General features: G+C 38.3%; 1 protein-coding gene across 1 annotated transcript in view; it reads left to right on the forward strand.

Moving 5' to 3' along the window:
• Window positions 1-5,323: 5,323 nt before the first annotated feature.
• LOC126203437 (putative tricarboxylate transport protein, mitochondrial) overlaps window positions 5,324-17,806 on the forward strand; it is a 35,856-nt gene continuing 23,373 nt past the window's right edge. Inside the window, exons 1-4 of the mRNA XM_049937755.1 lie at window positions 5,324-5,762; window positions 5,973-6,180; window positions 7,885-8,108; window positions 11,431-11,651. Of these exons, the coding sequence (XP_049793712.1) occupies window positions 5,648-5,762; window positions 5,973-6,180; window positions 7,885-8,108; window positions 11,431-11,651 (768 nt within the window). The 5' untranslated portion in view covers window positions 5,324-5,647. The remainder of the gene's footprint in view (window positions 5,763-5,972; window positions 6,181-7,884; window positions 8,109-11,430; window positions 11,652-17,806) is intronic.

Genomic DNA, 17,806 nt, shown 5'->3' on the forward strand with positions numbered 1-17,806 from the left:
TCGCCAGAGTGCAGCATGGTCGCATGAAGTGAAAATGGCGACTCCACAGCAGCGCACACAGGCAGTAGAGTGGTTTACAGAAACAAAATCGCCGATTACTGTGCAAAGAAATTATCATCGTGTGTATGAATGTGATCCACCTGATGTGAAAACTATTAAGGAATGGTATAGAAGTTTCTGGCAACAGGAAGTGTCCTGAAGCATTCTGGTGGTGCACATTACAGTGTTTCAGAAGAGACAGCAGAGGACATCAGACAAAAGCCCACATAAGTGAATTCGTCAAGCATCTAGGTAACTAGATGTACCTCCTTCAACATTGCATTATGTAGTTCACCAGCGTCTTTCGTATGTGTGCTTACAAAGTGCAAATTCTGCAACATCTGACACCAAACGATAAACCACGCCGACAACAATTTGCTGTGGATATGCTGCAGCATATTGATATGGATGCCAGCTTCCTGGAAAGATGTTTATTCTCAGATGAAGCAACCTTTCATATATCACAAAGGGTTAATAGGCATAATGTTCGGATTTGGAGTTTGCAAAATCTGCACGTTGTCATTGAACATGTTTGTGGTAGCCCTAAACTAAACGTCTGGTGTGGGCTAATGCACGACATGATTGTTGGACCGTTCTTTTTTGCGGAACAAACCGTGAATGGGTCAGTGTATCTGGACATATTGGAGGGTTTGTGTACCCTCAGATATAAGACTTGCAACCTAACATCATTTTTCAACAACATGGAACTCCGCCACATTGGTCAACGGCTGTTTGCAAGTTCCTGGATAGGAAGTTTCACAATCACTGGATCGGACGTGGAGGACCCATTGTCTAGCCACCACATTCACCCAGCATTACGCCACTTGATTTCTTCATGTGAGGATTCGTGAACGACCGTGTGTATGCGATCAAAGTGGACGATATTCCTATATTGCGACATCGTATCACTAATGCAGCTGCAGAGGAAATGTTACAAAGAACTTGGCTAGAAATTGAATATAGACTCTATATTCTTCATGCTACAAATGGTTCACATGTAGAGATGTATTGACGATAAATAAATAAATTCTTTAAGATGCTCTACAATGTGGTGCATTTTTCATTGTCGTATCTACTGTTCTTTTCCTAAGCCTTTGAAATCAGGGAGGTTTGAGTGGGACGCCCTCTATTTTCTTGTAATGCCTTGATGCATAAGGTTTTCCTTATGCTTCCCTTGTAACCCACGAATTGTGAACGTAAATGTTTGAAGCTAGTGAGTGAAAATACTGAGACGAATAGTCCATATTTAAAGGAAAAGTTTTTTTTTTTTTTTTTATTTAAAGCGTTCACGGTAGTAAGTAACAGCACACTTTCCGCTTGTGCATCTGTAGTTTGACTAATCATTTTTACACAAATTTACGTTCGTATTTCGATGAATAACATTACAATAGACATATGATGCTCGCGTAGATTCTAAGCTCCTTGGTCAGGACTGCGAATAACAACAGCAATTGGGGGTTGGGGGGGGGGGGGGGAATTCGTGAAGTCGCGAGTTTTTGTACAATGCTATGGGGTGACTTTAATGAACAACATAATAAAATTCCTGACCGGTAGGCTGCGAGTGAGGGGCGGGGGAGGGAAGGAGACGTGTATGTGTAACTTTTTTTTTTTAGCTGTTCTTGAATATTTCGAAAACCGCAGCTTCTAGTGAAAATGTTTCGCACTACAAGAAATGTCCTATTCATATTTTATCTAGGACTGACAGTTTCCGCACTGCAAGGAATCTAAAAACAGTTGATTATTAAAAGCAGTGTTTTAATGGTATAAAATTGATATTTATTGTTTAAAAGAGATGGGTTAAGAACAACTCTCAAATGCGTGTACTACATGAAATAGAACAGTATTAAGGGATAAATTGTGTTCTGGGGGTGTAACAGGGTGGAAAGAGGGGGCGGAGGTTTAAAGTGTCAGGGAAAGCAGTCGCCATATTATGGTCATGTACATCTCTTCTTCATAGATCTGAAAACGAAGGGCGAGCAGGCAGTTCCCCGTTCTCTCTACTGCACTACGTCGCAAAAATCAACTGAAGGGTTTTTCACGAAGTATTACCAACCCTTCCGCAGCTCACCGTATGAAACGCTAGTGACACAGCGCACAGACAATCGCGGAAAAAAGAAAGGGGGGGGGGGGTTATTTTCCACAACGTGTGTTAATGCTACATTGAATACATATATTAGAGGTTAATAACACAAACGTAAGAAAATGAGAAGGTTCTGTGCAGAATCGGAGAGGAGGAAAGGAGTACATGGAAAACACTGACAAGAAGAAGGGACAGGATGATAGGACATCTGTTAAGACATTTGGAATCCCTTCCACATACTAGAGGTAGTTGTAAAGGATACAAACTGTAGATGAAGACAGAGATTGGACTACATCCAGCAAATAATTGAGAACGTAGGTTGCAAGTGCTACACTGAGATGAAGAGGTTGGCACAGGAGAGGAATTCGTGGCGAGCCGCATCAAACCAGTAAGAAGAGTGATGACTCAGAAAAGCATATGGATAGATTTTAGGTACTGCACACTGTTCTAGTTTGCTCCAGGAGAACCAAGCGAAATGGCGCAATGGTTAGAACACTGGACTCGCATTCGGAAGGACGACGAGTCAAAACCGCGTCTGGGCATCCTGATTTAGGTTTTCCGTGATTTCTCTAAATCGCTTCAGATAAATGGCGAGCGGTTCCTTTGAAAGGGGCCGACATCCTTGCCATCCTAATACGTAGAACAGTAATACAGTGCATTGCTTGGCTCGTTTTGAAATATCTGGAGTTCCATAACACGTAGGTGACCTACTATTGTTATACAGGGAGCCAATTTAATTAAGCTTCTGGGCGTCTCCAGATGTTGGGAGAGCCCATGCTTGGGTGATACACACGATACCTTCAAGATGCGAAAAGTATTCCTGCCACTGACAGCGGAGACAATAAAATCTATATCGCCGACTATATACTGACAGCTTGTTGCACTTGGAGCAGTCTCTTCAGTGTGGTAGACAGTTGACAGTTTCAGTTGTTGAGTTTTTTAAACTATAACTCATTTGATAATTGCAAATAAATACTCACTCAATAAACTGAACCCTTATTTAACAATATACATTAATTTAATACCATTAAAATATTAACGCTAGAAGCTGCGGTTTTTGAAATAATCAGTAGTCCCCCCTCACCCACGCTAATACTTCACCGGTCAGGATTTTTAGTATGTTACTCACTACACTATCCCTTACCACTGTACAAAAATTTGTGAGTACACGAATTTTTCCCCTAATTATCCTTCGTTGACTGTAATCCGTTCATCATAAGAATAAACCTGATAAAAACAAACGCAATGGTTGATCAGAAGCTGTAGCACACGTACACTGGCGTTGTTACGCTCTTGGAAGTAGGTCCGACTTACGTATTAGATAACTTAGACTAAGTTACGTTAAATGAAACTTTAAGACATTCAAATGTATTAACAGCCATGAACGTTTTTCTTAATCACGCATTAGCTACGTAATTTTCATTTCAAAAATCGTGTACAGTCACAGCCTCTGCAGCGCTGTGCTCTGACTGTTGTTAACGCGCAGTATGAAAATGGCTGAGGCTGCTTCCTGTTCCGTGGTCAAACACGCGTGTTGAACACGGTTAAAAAGTGCCGAGAAACAGGCTGTTCTTAATGTTTTACGGGTATAATCGGCTTTGAAGTTTTACCAGCGTTGTATATGATACAGTTGATACAAACAAAACCACACTGAGTGTGTAGTAGAGTTGGTAGCGTAATGGATTGTGAAACAATTGCGGTTATTCGTGCGTTTGTTTAACTCTTTGCACTACCATTTTTTTCTCGTTCGATGTGAAATACCTACGTCTCGTAATTATAAAACTCATCATCATTTTTATGAGTAATGCACGTCTTCTTGTTTATAATTACATATTGGACGCGAAATTCCTGTTTTCATTTCAATTACAAATTCTTAATTATCGATGTTTTGTGAAAGACTGTTGAATTAAGAAAACGTAACAATTTAATTTTTAAGGCAAAAATTTTGACTGTCCATCGTTTTATACCGCAGAGGTAGATAAGTATCGTACCAACATGAAAAATAATCGTTTTCACAGCATCGGGCACATCATACAAAAGCTGCATTTTTACATTTGCTACTGTGCCATTACAATATGAAACCAAAAGAACAGACTGGAGCCTACTGCGGGATTTGACCAGAGAAGAAACATGACTGTTAATCTGCCAGACGTACTGGAACTAACGCATACAGCTTTTTCACACGTCATTGCCGAACGCTGTCGGGGCATGGAACGGCTCGTCATAAAAGAAGAGAAAATGCTGCGCCTGGTTGGCTTCGTGGGTTCTGTTGTTGATAGGCTCGTTGTCAACGTAGCAAGTGACACTTCCAGAACTGAAATGTATTTCTCGGATTCGCATAAGGAAGGAGACGACTGACTGTAAGTAATACCTTCAGTGACTTCAATATTCCGGTGAAATCCTTCAGTACTCTCTTACGTTACATACCGCTTATGCAGAAAAATTACTCTGTGTTTATGTCAGGAATTTCATCATTCTTGGTTCTAATAACAATAGTACGTCAGCTAAAAACGATAACGTTTTGTGGTTTTGTTCTAGTTGTTTGTGGGAGATTTGCAGTATATTATTTCATTCTGCTTAAAAATTAAATGACATTCGAAGCTGTATTGCTCCTCTTCTCGTCTCTTTTCACGTGTGAACTGCAGGCTAACTGAACCAGTTAACTGGCGGGTGCTGTCCAAGTCAAATGCGCCGGTAAAGCTGTTGTCCGTTGTTATAGCTAAGTCGATGTCCTCGCAACGCACAGCACAAAACGTATCTTTCTTATCGTACTTGACAGTACTCGAGACAGCTTGGATGCAGTCCTACGTGAAACGGAAATCCAATGAAATTCCTGCAAACGCGGAAGAATACATAGTGCAATTTTGACATCAGGTTTATTCTTACGACGAACGCACTGACGGCTGACATATGATGGAAAACCGCACATATTGAACGTATTGAACGTTAATATACAGAATAAGTTGCATTTCTAAGACTCGCACAGTATAGGGCGATTCTAGATGCAGCTAATTTACTATAACTAGCTTTATTCAGCTATGAAGATAAAGTGGAATCAATTAGTAACTACGTCGAATTGCCCGCCGTTAGACATCATACGATCCTCGAGCGAGGCAGCATAGCCAACTGAAACGCAAAATTGTTGAGTACTTACGTGGACGCTGTGCTTGAAAATCAGTAACGCAGCTAAGTTCACTGGTACTAAAATTCCGTCAGAATTGTAAATAAGTTTTGAAGAACTAGTTACTTCTGGTCGAAACCAACATCTTGATCATTGATACAGACGCGTGTGACGTTGGTAGCGCTGTAGCCACACTGGGTAAGGTTAAAAGTGAATGTGAGTACACAGTTCATCGAAGTTGCGCTGTCAGAAGCAGGTGTTCGTAAGAGAGGCGGAAGACGCCTGAACATGCGTGTGTTTACCGCATCGTTTAGCTGATTTTTACCAAACGTACAAAATGAAACAACAGTGAATGAGTGAATATTTCAGTGTTCTTCGAATATACGATCACGTCATCGACCGCACTCATGGATAAATCAAAAATGAATTCACGGAACCCGTTTCTGCGTCCATGGATGGAAAATAATGGTGCAGCTGCCGCAGCTGCGGCTGGGAGCATGGGTTTGAAGGGAATCATTGCAGGTTAGCAACTATTTTCTGCACGATATTCGGAACGCTCACTTCAGTAGCAGTGGTGTGAATGAATAATAGCGTTCACTGTTTATTACAAGCACATGAGTGACAAGCGGGGGGCGGGGACCTCTTTGTAAAATTAGGCGTATTTTATACACTTCGCATTTTTCAGGTAGTTGAAACTCTTTCTGAATGTTTTTAATTGGATTGTTTTTGCAGGTGGAATTACGGGTGGCATAGAAATCTGTATTACTTTTCCGACAGAGTACGTAAAAACCCAGTTACAGCTGGATGAGAAAGGTGCTACAAAACAGTATTCAGGAATATTTGACTGTGTTAAAAAGACTGTGCGGAGTCATGGTTTTTTCGGACTCTACCGTGGTCTCAGTGTGCTTCTTTATGGCTCCATTCCAAAATCTGCTGTACGGTGAGCAATATATGTTTTGAAGTATTACCGTGATCGAGCATGTCATAGCAGTATCAATACAATAATTGGTCAGTAGTGTAATTTGTTTGCGTTTCTTCTAAATATTACAACTTTGTTAATAAAGTGTTACTAGTATGATTATTGACTTTCATAGTAACACTTTTGTAATCTTACAGCTGTTACTGCTATTGACAGTGCTGTCACCCTATAGCAGTACTTATATGTTAATAAAAGGGCTGTATTTACACAACTTGTGTTCTGATGTAAACGTTCCTGGGTAATTCTGCTCTTGTAAATGTGAATTGTAGCTTAACAAACTCTTTCCTTCTTAATTTGTTTAATTTTGAGATAGTCATTATCATCTCCAAAATCCTTTTTTTAAAACTAAATTTTTATCTTTGTGAACTTGTTTCATTTGTGTGCTCTTACTGTCTTCTCAATGATATCATAACAGTATCTATAAACTGTCTTAAAATTATCATTCACCATTTGTTCTTTTCCTGATCAGTTTGTGTTTGCACAATGTATCTCATGTGAAGTAAAAGCTGTAATTCCTATTACACTGGAACACGTTTTAACTTCACTATAATCTTCAATCAACCCATTTCTTGGATAAATTACAAATAGGGAATGTCATAACATATACTATTACATGTGTTGCAGTGTTTTGTATGTTTCTCTCAGTACTTTCACAACAAATTGGTAACCTTACCGCTGCAGCCTAAATTGCTAAAATCACTATGTTGATATTGGTAGATGCAAATTTCAGATAAAGTGTGCTATTAGAACACCCTCCTCCCTCGCACAATATCTTGGTTGTGGTGACAGACTGGTCTGTAGCACAGTCCCAAGTCTTGGTTAAGTCAGAAGGTGACAGTTTAGTTGCGAGTTGGTGAAGCCAAAAAAATGTGACACCAGGAAATCTGGTTATGGTAATTAACTGACTGGTAGCAAAGCCTAATGTTTGCATCTGCAACATACTGAAAAATGCAAGGGGAGTCCAGCACAAACTTTTACCAAAAATTCTTGCTACTTTTGTTCTAGGCAAGTCACTGCTCATTACCTGTTGACAAAATGACTGATAAGAAATAAAATGTGTTGTAATAAAAATGTCATTGTAGTAATATTGATATTGTTTACCAAGCTTGTAGAAACAACGTCATTATAGCCACCCCTATCACGTGCTTTTCCCTACATTTCATTACTATTGAACACTATAGCAAACAGGCCCAAAACCTTAACACTACTGGTAAATTGGCTAATATTTGAAGATTTTAAGTTTATCTGTTCAACATTGTTAAGTTGGTATGGAAGTGTTTGCTAAATACTAGTGTAATGGCTTTTAACAAAATAAGCTTTCTATACAGGCTTCTTCCCTCTTGCTGTTGTCTTTGTATTTCATTCACAGATAAATGCAGAAATGAACAAAAAATAATAACAACAGTATATAACATGGTTTAAACTCAGTTGTTTATTTTTATTAAAATACAAAATAGTTAAGTTCACAAATTTGTTTATTGTATTTCTTATTATATTTTTAGAGCATTTTATTAGCAGACTACTTCTGTCTTACTTTTATAGCTGTTATGAAGTTTCCCTCAGCATGTTAAATACAACCTAGTAATTAAACTGTAACTCATAGCATTATCAGTTGACCCAAAAATATCACATTTCTTGTCTTTCTTTTGCTCACATGAAATACAGGTTTGGCACATTTGAATCTATTAAGAAGCGCATGGTTGACGCAGACGGAAATCTTTCTCCAAGCCGCAGACTTCTTTGTGGGCTTGGAGCTGGTGTAGGTGAGGCAGTTCTTGCTGTAACACCTATGGAAACTGTTAAGGTGAAATTCATCAACGATCAACGCTCTGCCAACCCAAAATTTCGAGGGTTTTTTCATGGAGTGGCAGTAATAGTCAGAGAACAAGGTAGGTACAACTTTGACACTGTTTTGCACACATTGACCCTCAATTGGTAAACAAATCTTAATTAAATTTTTGCTCCAAGCTTACTTTTACGCATCACAGTATTTTTGTTGTCATGTAATCATGTTTCAGTCTCAGAATATAAGTGCATCTCAGTCTGCAATGTATTTGCTGCTACTTCAGTTGCTGGTTTTGTCCAGTACATTTATAAGAATGTTATTTTAGCCATGCTGGTTCTTGTCAAACTCTGTGGCTGTTATTCAATTGAGGATTGTTGCAAGGGACTGCAACCAACTACACATACTTTTGAGAAGCATTATTTAATTACCATAAATGGTTTTGGACCAGTGTGTCCATCTTCAGAGGGCCACACATGTTGCAGTACATTATCACATTTGCCAGTAGTATTCATCTGTTCCTGCACTACACGAGACGACAAATAATGAGGCACTACGAAAACCTATGACATACTGCTGATGGTTCTGACACTGTGTTAAAGCAAGTGTTGCCATCTGGAGATGGACACAATGGAGCATAGCCATCACGGTAATAAAATACAGCTCCTTAAAAGTGCATGAGGCTAGTTGTAATATCCCTCTGCAAACAAGTGTAAGAAGTTATTTCAACAAATCTTTCCTGAAATTTCTTTTGTCTGGTAAGTTTAACAAGTGATGCGTTCAGTTACAACAACAGTAACAATTGCAAAAAGAAATATAACTGTTTGATTAATCTGGCACTTACTTGTTCACTTCCCCAACTGTATCTTAAAACACTTGTTTGTTAATTCAGCAATAATTTGTCAAGTTTTGACTTTAGCATTTATTAAAATGTTCCTTAGAAAGTCCATACCTTTGTCTGAGATGGAAACTTAACAGAATTGTACACAAAACTGGACTGGGAAAGGAGGGCGGCAACACACGTTAAGAGTTGATAGCCAACCTAAAAATAAACATTAATGTATGTCGTGTTCCTTAAAGACATGACATCAGCTCTTTTTATGAAGAGCTAAGGACTATATTTTGTCTATGAAGACCAACAATTTTTCTCCACCTATTTCTTTCCTCCCTCCTGAGTAGGCTTCTACAGGTTTAATTTGTGTATTGATTTCTGGTACAATTCCTGCTGATGTTTCTCTCTGTTTCCAACATTTTTTATGTTGTTGTTGAAAGAGAGATTATGTGGACACTATGACAGAGAGTAAACAGACAAGAACTTTGACTGGCCATAGGAAGAGGAGTGATGTGAGGAACAAGCCCTGCCTCATTCCCACATGGTTGGAAGCCTATGTACATATACTGGTGGTCAAAGGGATTGCCAACTCCTCCCTGTGTTGTAAGGGTTGCGCTCAAACCCCACTATGGATCAGGATTAGTATCTTCATTCATTTTGGGAAAAAAAAGAAGAAAAAAAAAAGGCAGCACGCAACACAAAGTGTTTGGTGATGGCTACAGTAACAGTTGTTTGCTGCGATAGGCAGTGTTTTGAATGTGGTAGTTCTGGCCTGACTTTTGCTGGTATCTTAAGCAACCAGAGATAAACTACCTCCCCCCACCATTCAAATACTGTCACAGTGTAGTGTACACATAGTAATCTTACTTGATATAAACAAGCATTTTCATTGTAAGATGGCATAAATAATAAGACAGGGTTTATTGGATACAGTCTGTCAAGTTTTCCAAAGTGTAATCTTCACAGGTCATCAGCAAGTGCTACTTCTCTTCAGGGCTGCCACAAGTTTCCCCAAGTGAAATTCCCTGATTTACATACAAGTTTTAGCATTTTTCCCTGGCAGATTGATATCTCAATGGCAGGTAAAGACACAAGTTCACAAAAATATGTAAGGACTTCATTATTTCTAAATGTGTGAGCAAAAATCTTCAGTACTAACATCAAAATCTTTTGCAATGCACTGCTTTAGATGGAGAAAGCAAGCTTAATGGATATGTGTTTCATGAGACCACCGATGTTATTTTATTTCAATAAAACTAAACACATTTGGTGACAAAAATACGCATTTTGTTGGAGTTGCAAGACATTTAAAATATCATCACTGATTTCGGATGTAACCTCAGAAAGAAGTATGTTTCTTGAAAGATGTGTGTATGGCACTGAAGAATTGTGTAAACCGACACTGTAGGTGACTGCCAATAAAATGTTGGTTCTGCTATGTTCGTTATTGGTGGTTATTACCCCTTTGTGTTATGTCTATTATTTTACATGTATTGTGTGGTTTTTCATTCAAGAAACACGTGAGTACATAGCTTACAAACTGTCACAATTTTCTCCTTATTGTACCATACTTTGTAATATATCAACTATTTCCTAAGTGCCAAAATGTACTAGAATAAATAAAAATCTACAAAATGCCGCCCCGTACTAGATACTTGCGATGAGACAGTCGCAATTCCTGAAATCCATCACCCGTGCCCTCTGGCCTGCTGAGGAGCACCACAGTCCTGGGTCCATTGATAAACCATGAAAATCTGGTGCATAACACCACACGCAAACAGACCTGGCCTGAGGACAGGTCAGTGAGACTAGATCCGATGGGCAGTGCCTGCACATTAGTGGGAAATGATGGGCTCTTCAGATCAGTACCTGCAAAAATGGCCAGTGGTTTTGGCCTATCATGGAAATCCACTCGTGTGGCCAGCTATTCCACTAATGAGGATAGGTAGCAACTCACTGTAAAGATGATTACTGAGCCACAGACAGGCACATAGAAAAGACAATCACACTCACACAACTAAACTTTTGGCCACAGCCTTTGTCAAAAAACGACAGAGCGCGCGCGAGCACGCACGCACGCACGGACACCCCCCACATGCATGCATGACCGCCGTCTCCGGCCACTGCGTCAACAGCCTCTGAGAATCAGATCCAAACATACCACTCCTCATGCCTCCCTGCCTCGTGGAGAGGGAGGGAGAATTTCCCGAATAGACAAGAGGAAACTTTGGCAGTATTGTTTAGAAAGCACTGCAAAGATTGGGAGAAAGAAAGTTGGTTCACATGATTTTAAAAAGTAATTATTAGTTACCGGTTTGGAGACGTTCTTAATAAACCAAAAGCTACTTCTCAGGACAATATGGACTCCCACGATTTCTTAATGACTATAGTAGATGAAAAATTCATTTTCCGTACATTTCCTTTAAGATATTTCTACTAAACACATCACTGCATTCTGTGATTTGAATATACTTGCATAGAATTATTTAAAGCAGGCAATATAAATTGGGTGCTAACGACTTAAGTTCTCTTTTTAGCTGTAACAATAAAGCCTTTAAAAATATTAGACCACTCAGTTCACTTCGTACTATTTCAGGTTTTCGAGGAGTCTATCAGGGTGTAACAGCAACAATCATGAAGCAAGGCAGCAATCAAGCAATCCGCTTCTTTGTTATGGAAACTTTAAAAGACTGGTATCGAAAGGGTGATCCCAAACAGCCTGTTCCAAAACTACTCACAGGTCTATTTGGGGCAATAGCTGGTGCTGCCTCTGTCTTCGGTAACACACCTATTGATGTTGTCAAAACAAGAATGCAAGTAAGTAACGTTGTACTTCACAGTACTTATAACAATGGGTTCAAGTTTTCATCGTGTAGGTTTCTATAGTTTGTGACATGAACAGCTTTCTCAAGTACAAGTTATTTATTAACACACACATCATCTCGCTCTTATTAGTCTAGTTACGCCAAAGATAACAACCTAAAAAGTACAAAACAGTTATGTAACAAAGGCTGGAGGTTGGAAATAAACATCGACTCTAAGTTTTCAGAATCTTACAGTCATTATTCCAAACCTGGATGGAAATGGGAAAACGAGAGAAAGAAAAAAATATGATTCAGTCTGAATACCCTCCCTTTCAGTACGAGGGACATTCAGTAAGTAATGTAACATTTTTTTGTGAAAGAAGGTTGGTTTTATTCAGGGTTCCAACACACCTTAATATTCCCTACTCTTCTGGCTACAAAACCCTATTTTTCAACATAATCTCCATTCAATGTGACAGCCTCATGTCACCGTACTGGGAGGGCCTGTATGCCTGCATGATACCACTCTGCTGGTTGACGTTGAAGCCAACAACTTGCTGGATCAACACTCTCTCCACGATCCACATACTGCATCCCGTGTGTACATCCTTCATTGAGCCAAATTTGTTTGAATTTTTGTCTGAAGTCATTTCTTCTATTTCCTGGGGGTTAGCACAATACACTTCCTAGCTGATCACTGCACAATGAGGGAGGGCATCAAACAGAATAACTCCTTCTGAGTCCAGAAGACCATCACCATGACTTTACCAGCAGGGGTGTAGCTTTGAACATTTTCTTCAGAGGAGAAGTGGTGTGGCGCCACTCCGTGGTTTGCTATTGTGTTTCCAGTTCAAAGTGATGAACCTATGTTTCATCTCCTGTGACAGTGTTCAACAAAAAAATTTCATGATCAGCCATGAAACCACACATGCAATGCTGCACCGTCAATCATTCATTGCTTCTGTCAGGTGGCGAGGAACTCAGTAGGTGCACACACCTTTTCCACAATGTCACACAACAAATTCCACATTTTTTCAAATGAGACAAAAATGGTTGCATTACTTATTGAATGCACTTTATACTTACCTGACACTTAAAATAATGTCCAAGGTGTCTTACACAAGAAAGACATTTCTTATGTATTAGTATAATCAGTAGGTTGATTAATAGTATGAACTGTTTGCCAACTGGGACTAATCAACATCTAATGTAAGCTGTCTTCTTCCATCTGAGTAGTCTGTATACACCTAACTGATAGATAAAGCTTTAATATGCTAATAACTCTGCTCTCTTTGTATAAATTACTGTTACATGAATTCGCTACTGTCTTGTGCTCAGAAGGCATGAAATAAATGTGCAGGGAATGTCCTTTCTTAGTCTCTGTGAACAGTCTAAGATGACTGAACATTCATAAGAGGGATAAGAAAAATATCGTCATTATATCCAGTTTTCATTTAGGCTTCCTTATCTGTTTGAATTTCAAGTAGACTTCAACTTATCTTTCCAACTCTTCTCGGGGTACTCAACTTTTACCCCCTTGAAGTGTATATTTGTACATTAATTCAGGCATCTGTTCATCTTAATATAATGAATGTGTTCATGCTACATCTTTCTGTGCCTTCTATTTTCTCAGATATGCTCTGGAGTTCAGTGCCGATTTCACTATTCTTGATCTGATATATTAGCTTATAACCAGCTAGTTGTCTTAGTAGTCTCATTTCTGCTGCTTCAATCGTCCTCCGTTGACTTGTGGTTGAAGTCTAATTCTCTTACCAATACATTAGAACTGGTACTGCCATCACATTATAAAATTTTAAAATAGTCTCTTTCTTAACCTTTTTGAGAAGAGTGCTATTTATCATACCAACCAACTGTTGAAATTTTTTCACTTTATATTCTTGATCATTGGATGCAGTGTATGGGATAGCATAGTTATTTAAAAGTATGTGGTTTATCATCACTTATTTTTGCTCTTAAATGCTCCTAACCATGGAATGTCGTTAACTTAGTTTTATCTTTAGATATTGTCATACCAAATTGCTATCTGTAATTTATCATGAGAGTCTGCCAAGATTATTTGATCATCAGCAAACAGAAATGTATTTATCACCGTATTATTAGGTTTATAGTAGTGCACTATTTTATTCTGCCATGTCTTTATGACACTGTGTATATATTAAATAATGGGTTCAAGTTTAGTGTTCGATTCCACTTTTCAGCTATGAGTGGTGATGTCATACCTAAGGCAGAGGTGCTACATAGAGGCAATCTGTGAAAGAAACTCATCATATTCGCAAAGAAATGAATGTAGCATATGATAAAATTAGGATCACAGTTCACGTGATTAATTACTTAACCACAGATTATATCGAAAAGAATTGAAGGCAACAAAAATAAATAAGAACAGAAAAAGGAAAGCATACTTGTGTGAAATAAATTATTATTGTTAATTTATGCGAGTAAAAAAAGCACAGAGAACCTTTAAATCCATTACAGTATAGTGCATGATGAAGTCATTATATTGTAAAATAGTGTTGATTTTTGATAATGATTGAATCTTATAGGACTAGTACAGAAGTAATGAATATTCACAAAAGTAGGGCCTAAGAAATATTGGAAACGGTACAGCAGGCATGTGCACTTTCTGCATTTAATCAGTAACCAGAATTGACCTATATAGGTAAACTCTAGTTACCAATTCCAACCATTCCACAGTTTATTATTTAGACCATTTTAACAACAAGTGTGTGCCCGTAAGTGTTACAAGATTTCTACATTTGGTATTATTCTCTTCACTACTGTGAAAAAGAGAAATATTTATTGTCTGTACCTAAAATATTTGTTACTTTTTACTAGTAGTTCTGAGATCAATAAGAAATTTAGAAATCCTTCAAAAACCTAGTCTACAGATTTACTGCATAAAGTCCAAAATTATCAACCATCGTATAGTTGGAATCAATAACTAGAACAGGCCATCTAGGTAGGTTAATTCTAGTTACCGATTCCAATCATTCAGTGTTTTATTTGTCAGATCGTTTTTTCAGCAGGTTGTGCACTAAAATGTAGGCTCATTGGATTTCTGCACTTGTAATAGCTCTCTGAACTACTGCGATAAAGTTACTAATACTGAAATAGGCAACTGGAATTTACCTATACAGATCAATTCTTGTTGCCGATTTCAATTTTTGTTAATTAACCACAGTAGTTTCAGAGAGCAATTACAAATTTAAAAATGTTGTTATGTTTTAGTGCATACAACTCTTGCAAAAATAATTTGCATATGGATCATAAAGCGTTTGGAATCGGTAACTATAATTTACCTATACAGGCTAATTCTAGTTATCAATTCCAATATTTGTTACTTTTTGTGGATTTTTGTTAGTTGTGTACTGACTTTCCTTTTAGTATTTAGTGTGTCGGGTTCACATTTCATGCCTTTGTGTCGTATTTGTTATACATTTCATTTTCCTGTTTTCTTTTACATTTTAGTTTCTCACCACCCAAAACCCCAACTTTCCTGTGCTAATCCCATTAGATTAATTAATTAATAGTACAATTAAAATATTTTGTAATAGTATGACCTCACCATGTGCTTTACTATAAAAATTACGAGAATAATTCTTATCACATATGAAAATTTGATTTTTTATTATTGTTATTATTTATTTACATTATCTTCAATCCGTTTAGATATACTTGTTGATGGAGTAAGTAACTGTGTGAAATGTGATTGTAATTTTATCGCATGCTACATTCATTTGTTTGCGAGTATGATCTGTTGCTTTCATAGATTGCCTATACGAGCATCTTTGTATTAGGTACGATGTCACCGCTCAAAGCAGAGTGGAATCGTACACTAGATAAAGGACACCCATCTTAATTCTTGGCTGGCGGTTCTCACAAATTGACTTCCTTTATGTACTTCAATTTTGTTGTATGTATACATACTCTGAATTATACTTATTAAAAGCTAACTGTACCATTCTTTTCTAAAATTTCTCATAATGTAACTCTTAACTTTATCAAAGGTTTTCACATAGTCAATAAAGGCTAGGCGCAGGTGATGATTCCATACAGTGTGTTTTTCAATTATTTGGAGACTGGAAATACACTCTATAAGCAAGGTCATCCCATCAAAAACATATTCTGTTCATCTGTAAGACAGTATCTTCATTTGTTCTTGATTTCTCTCTTTCTCTCTCTCTCTCTCTCTCTCTCTCTCTCACACACACACACACACACACACACACACACACACACAGAGAGAGAGAGAGAGAGAGAGAGAGAGAGAGAGAGAGAGAGAGAGACTAGTACACATGCCTAATATCGTATAGGGCCCTCATGAGCAAGCAGAAGTGCTGTAACATGACATGACTCAGACTCGACTAATGTCTGAAGTAGTGCTGGAGGGAACTGGCACTATGAATCCTGCAGGGCTGTCCATAAATTTGTAAGAGTATGAGGTGGTGAAGATCTCTTCTGAACGGTACATTGCAAGGCATCCCAAATATGCTCAGTAATGTTCATATCTGGGGAGTTTGGTGGCAGCAGAAGGATTTAAAATCGGAAGAGTGTTCCTGGATCCACTCTGTAGCAATTCTCGACATGTGAAGGGTGTTGCATTGTCCTGCTGGAATTGCCGAAGTCCATCAGATGCACAATGGACATGAATGGACAAGTGATCGGACAGGATGCTTACATACGTGTCACCTGTCAAGAGTCATATCTAGATGTATAAGGGGTCCCATATCATTCCAGCTGCACACCGTTACAGTGTGTCCACCAGCTTGAAGAGTCCCCTGCTGACATGCAGGGTCCATGGATTCATGAGATTGTCTCTATACCTGTACACATCCATCCACTTGATACAATTTTAAACGAGACCCATAGACCAGGCAACGTGTCTCCAGTCATCAACAGTCCAATGTCAATGTTGGCGGGCCCAGATGAGGCATAAAGCTTTGTGTCATGCAGTCATCAAGGGTACACAAGTGGGCCTTTGGCTCTGAAAACCCATATCAATGCTGTTTTGGTGATTGGTTCACACAATGACACTTGCTGATGGCCCAGCATTGAAATCTGCAGCAATTTGCAGAAGGGTTGCACTTCTGTCACATTGAACATTCAATTGTCATCGGTCCTGTTCTTGCAGGATATTTTTCTGGCCACAGTGATGATGGAGATTTGAGGTTTTAACGGATTCCTGATATTCACGGTACACTCGTGAAATGGTCGTATGGAAAAATCCCCACTTCATCGCTACCCTGGAGATGCTGTGTCCCATCACTTGTGCACCGACTGCAACACCACTTTCAAACTCACTTAAATCTCGATAACCTGCCGCTGTAGCAGCAGTAACCAATCTAACAACTGTGCCAGACAATTGTCTTAGAAAAATGTAATGATTTGAGGGAATATTTTTTGTCAGAATTTTCATAGAAATAATGAAAAGTGGGAAGTGGACATATACGGTATCAAACAGAACAGCATGATAATTTCTTCATGTACAGGTCCTGCAGCCTCAATGTATCATCTAAATGATGGAATCATTTTAACTGCCATAGGCTGTCAGTTTTATTCCTTTAACACACCATGTGTGTAAATTAAAATATTGGCAAGTTTTAGCCTTAAGTCATTATCAAAACTTTGGTACTGGTGATTTGTGTGTCGCACCTGAAACTTTTCTTTCTTCGTATGTGGGGCAGACACACAGATATATGTTGAATGTTACAGATGCAGAACATGTGGCAACCAAAAAGCATACCATTTGATTGATGCATGTTTCCTGAAATTTGTAACAGTTATATGTATGTATGAGTGCAGAAAAAAATAGTATGCTGCTAAATGAATGCCCACATGATGTGTTGTTAAAGTTGTTCTTGCAAACTGACTGGTGTGTGCAAGACCAATCTGTAACATTCGACATGTGTATGTGAGGGAACATGTCTGTCCCCAAATAACACGGAACATTTATATCGTAGATTTGATAATGGCCTAGGGCCAAAACTGGCTAGTAATGAAAATTATATGCAAGGTGCATTAAAGGAATAAAACTGACTTGGTACCACAATTTATAACAGTGTGAGGCTTAGTTTTCAAAATAAAAAAAAATTATAATAATTGTTATCATGGTATTCTGTTATCATCATTATTTTACTTTAAATAAAT

The sequence above is a fragment of the Schistocerca nitens genome, chromosome 9, assembly GCF_023898315.1.
Source record: "Schistocerca nitens isolate TAMUIC-IGC-003100 chromosome 9, iqSchNite1.1, whole genome shotgun sequence".
NCBI classification, from domain to species: Eukaryota; Metazoa; Arthropoda; class Insecta; order Orthoptera; family Acrididae; genus Schistocerca; species Schistocerca nitens.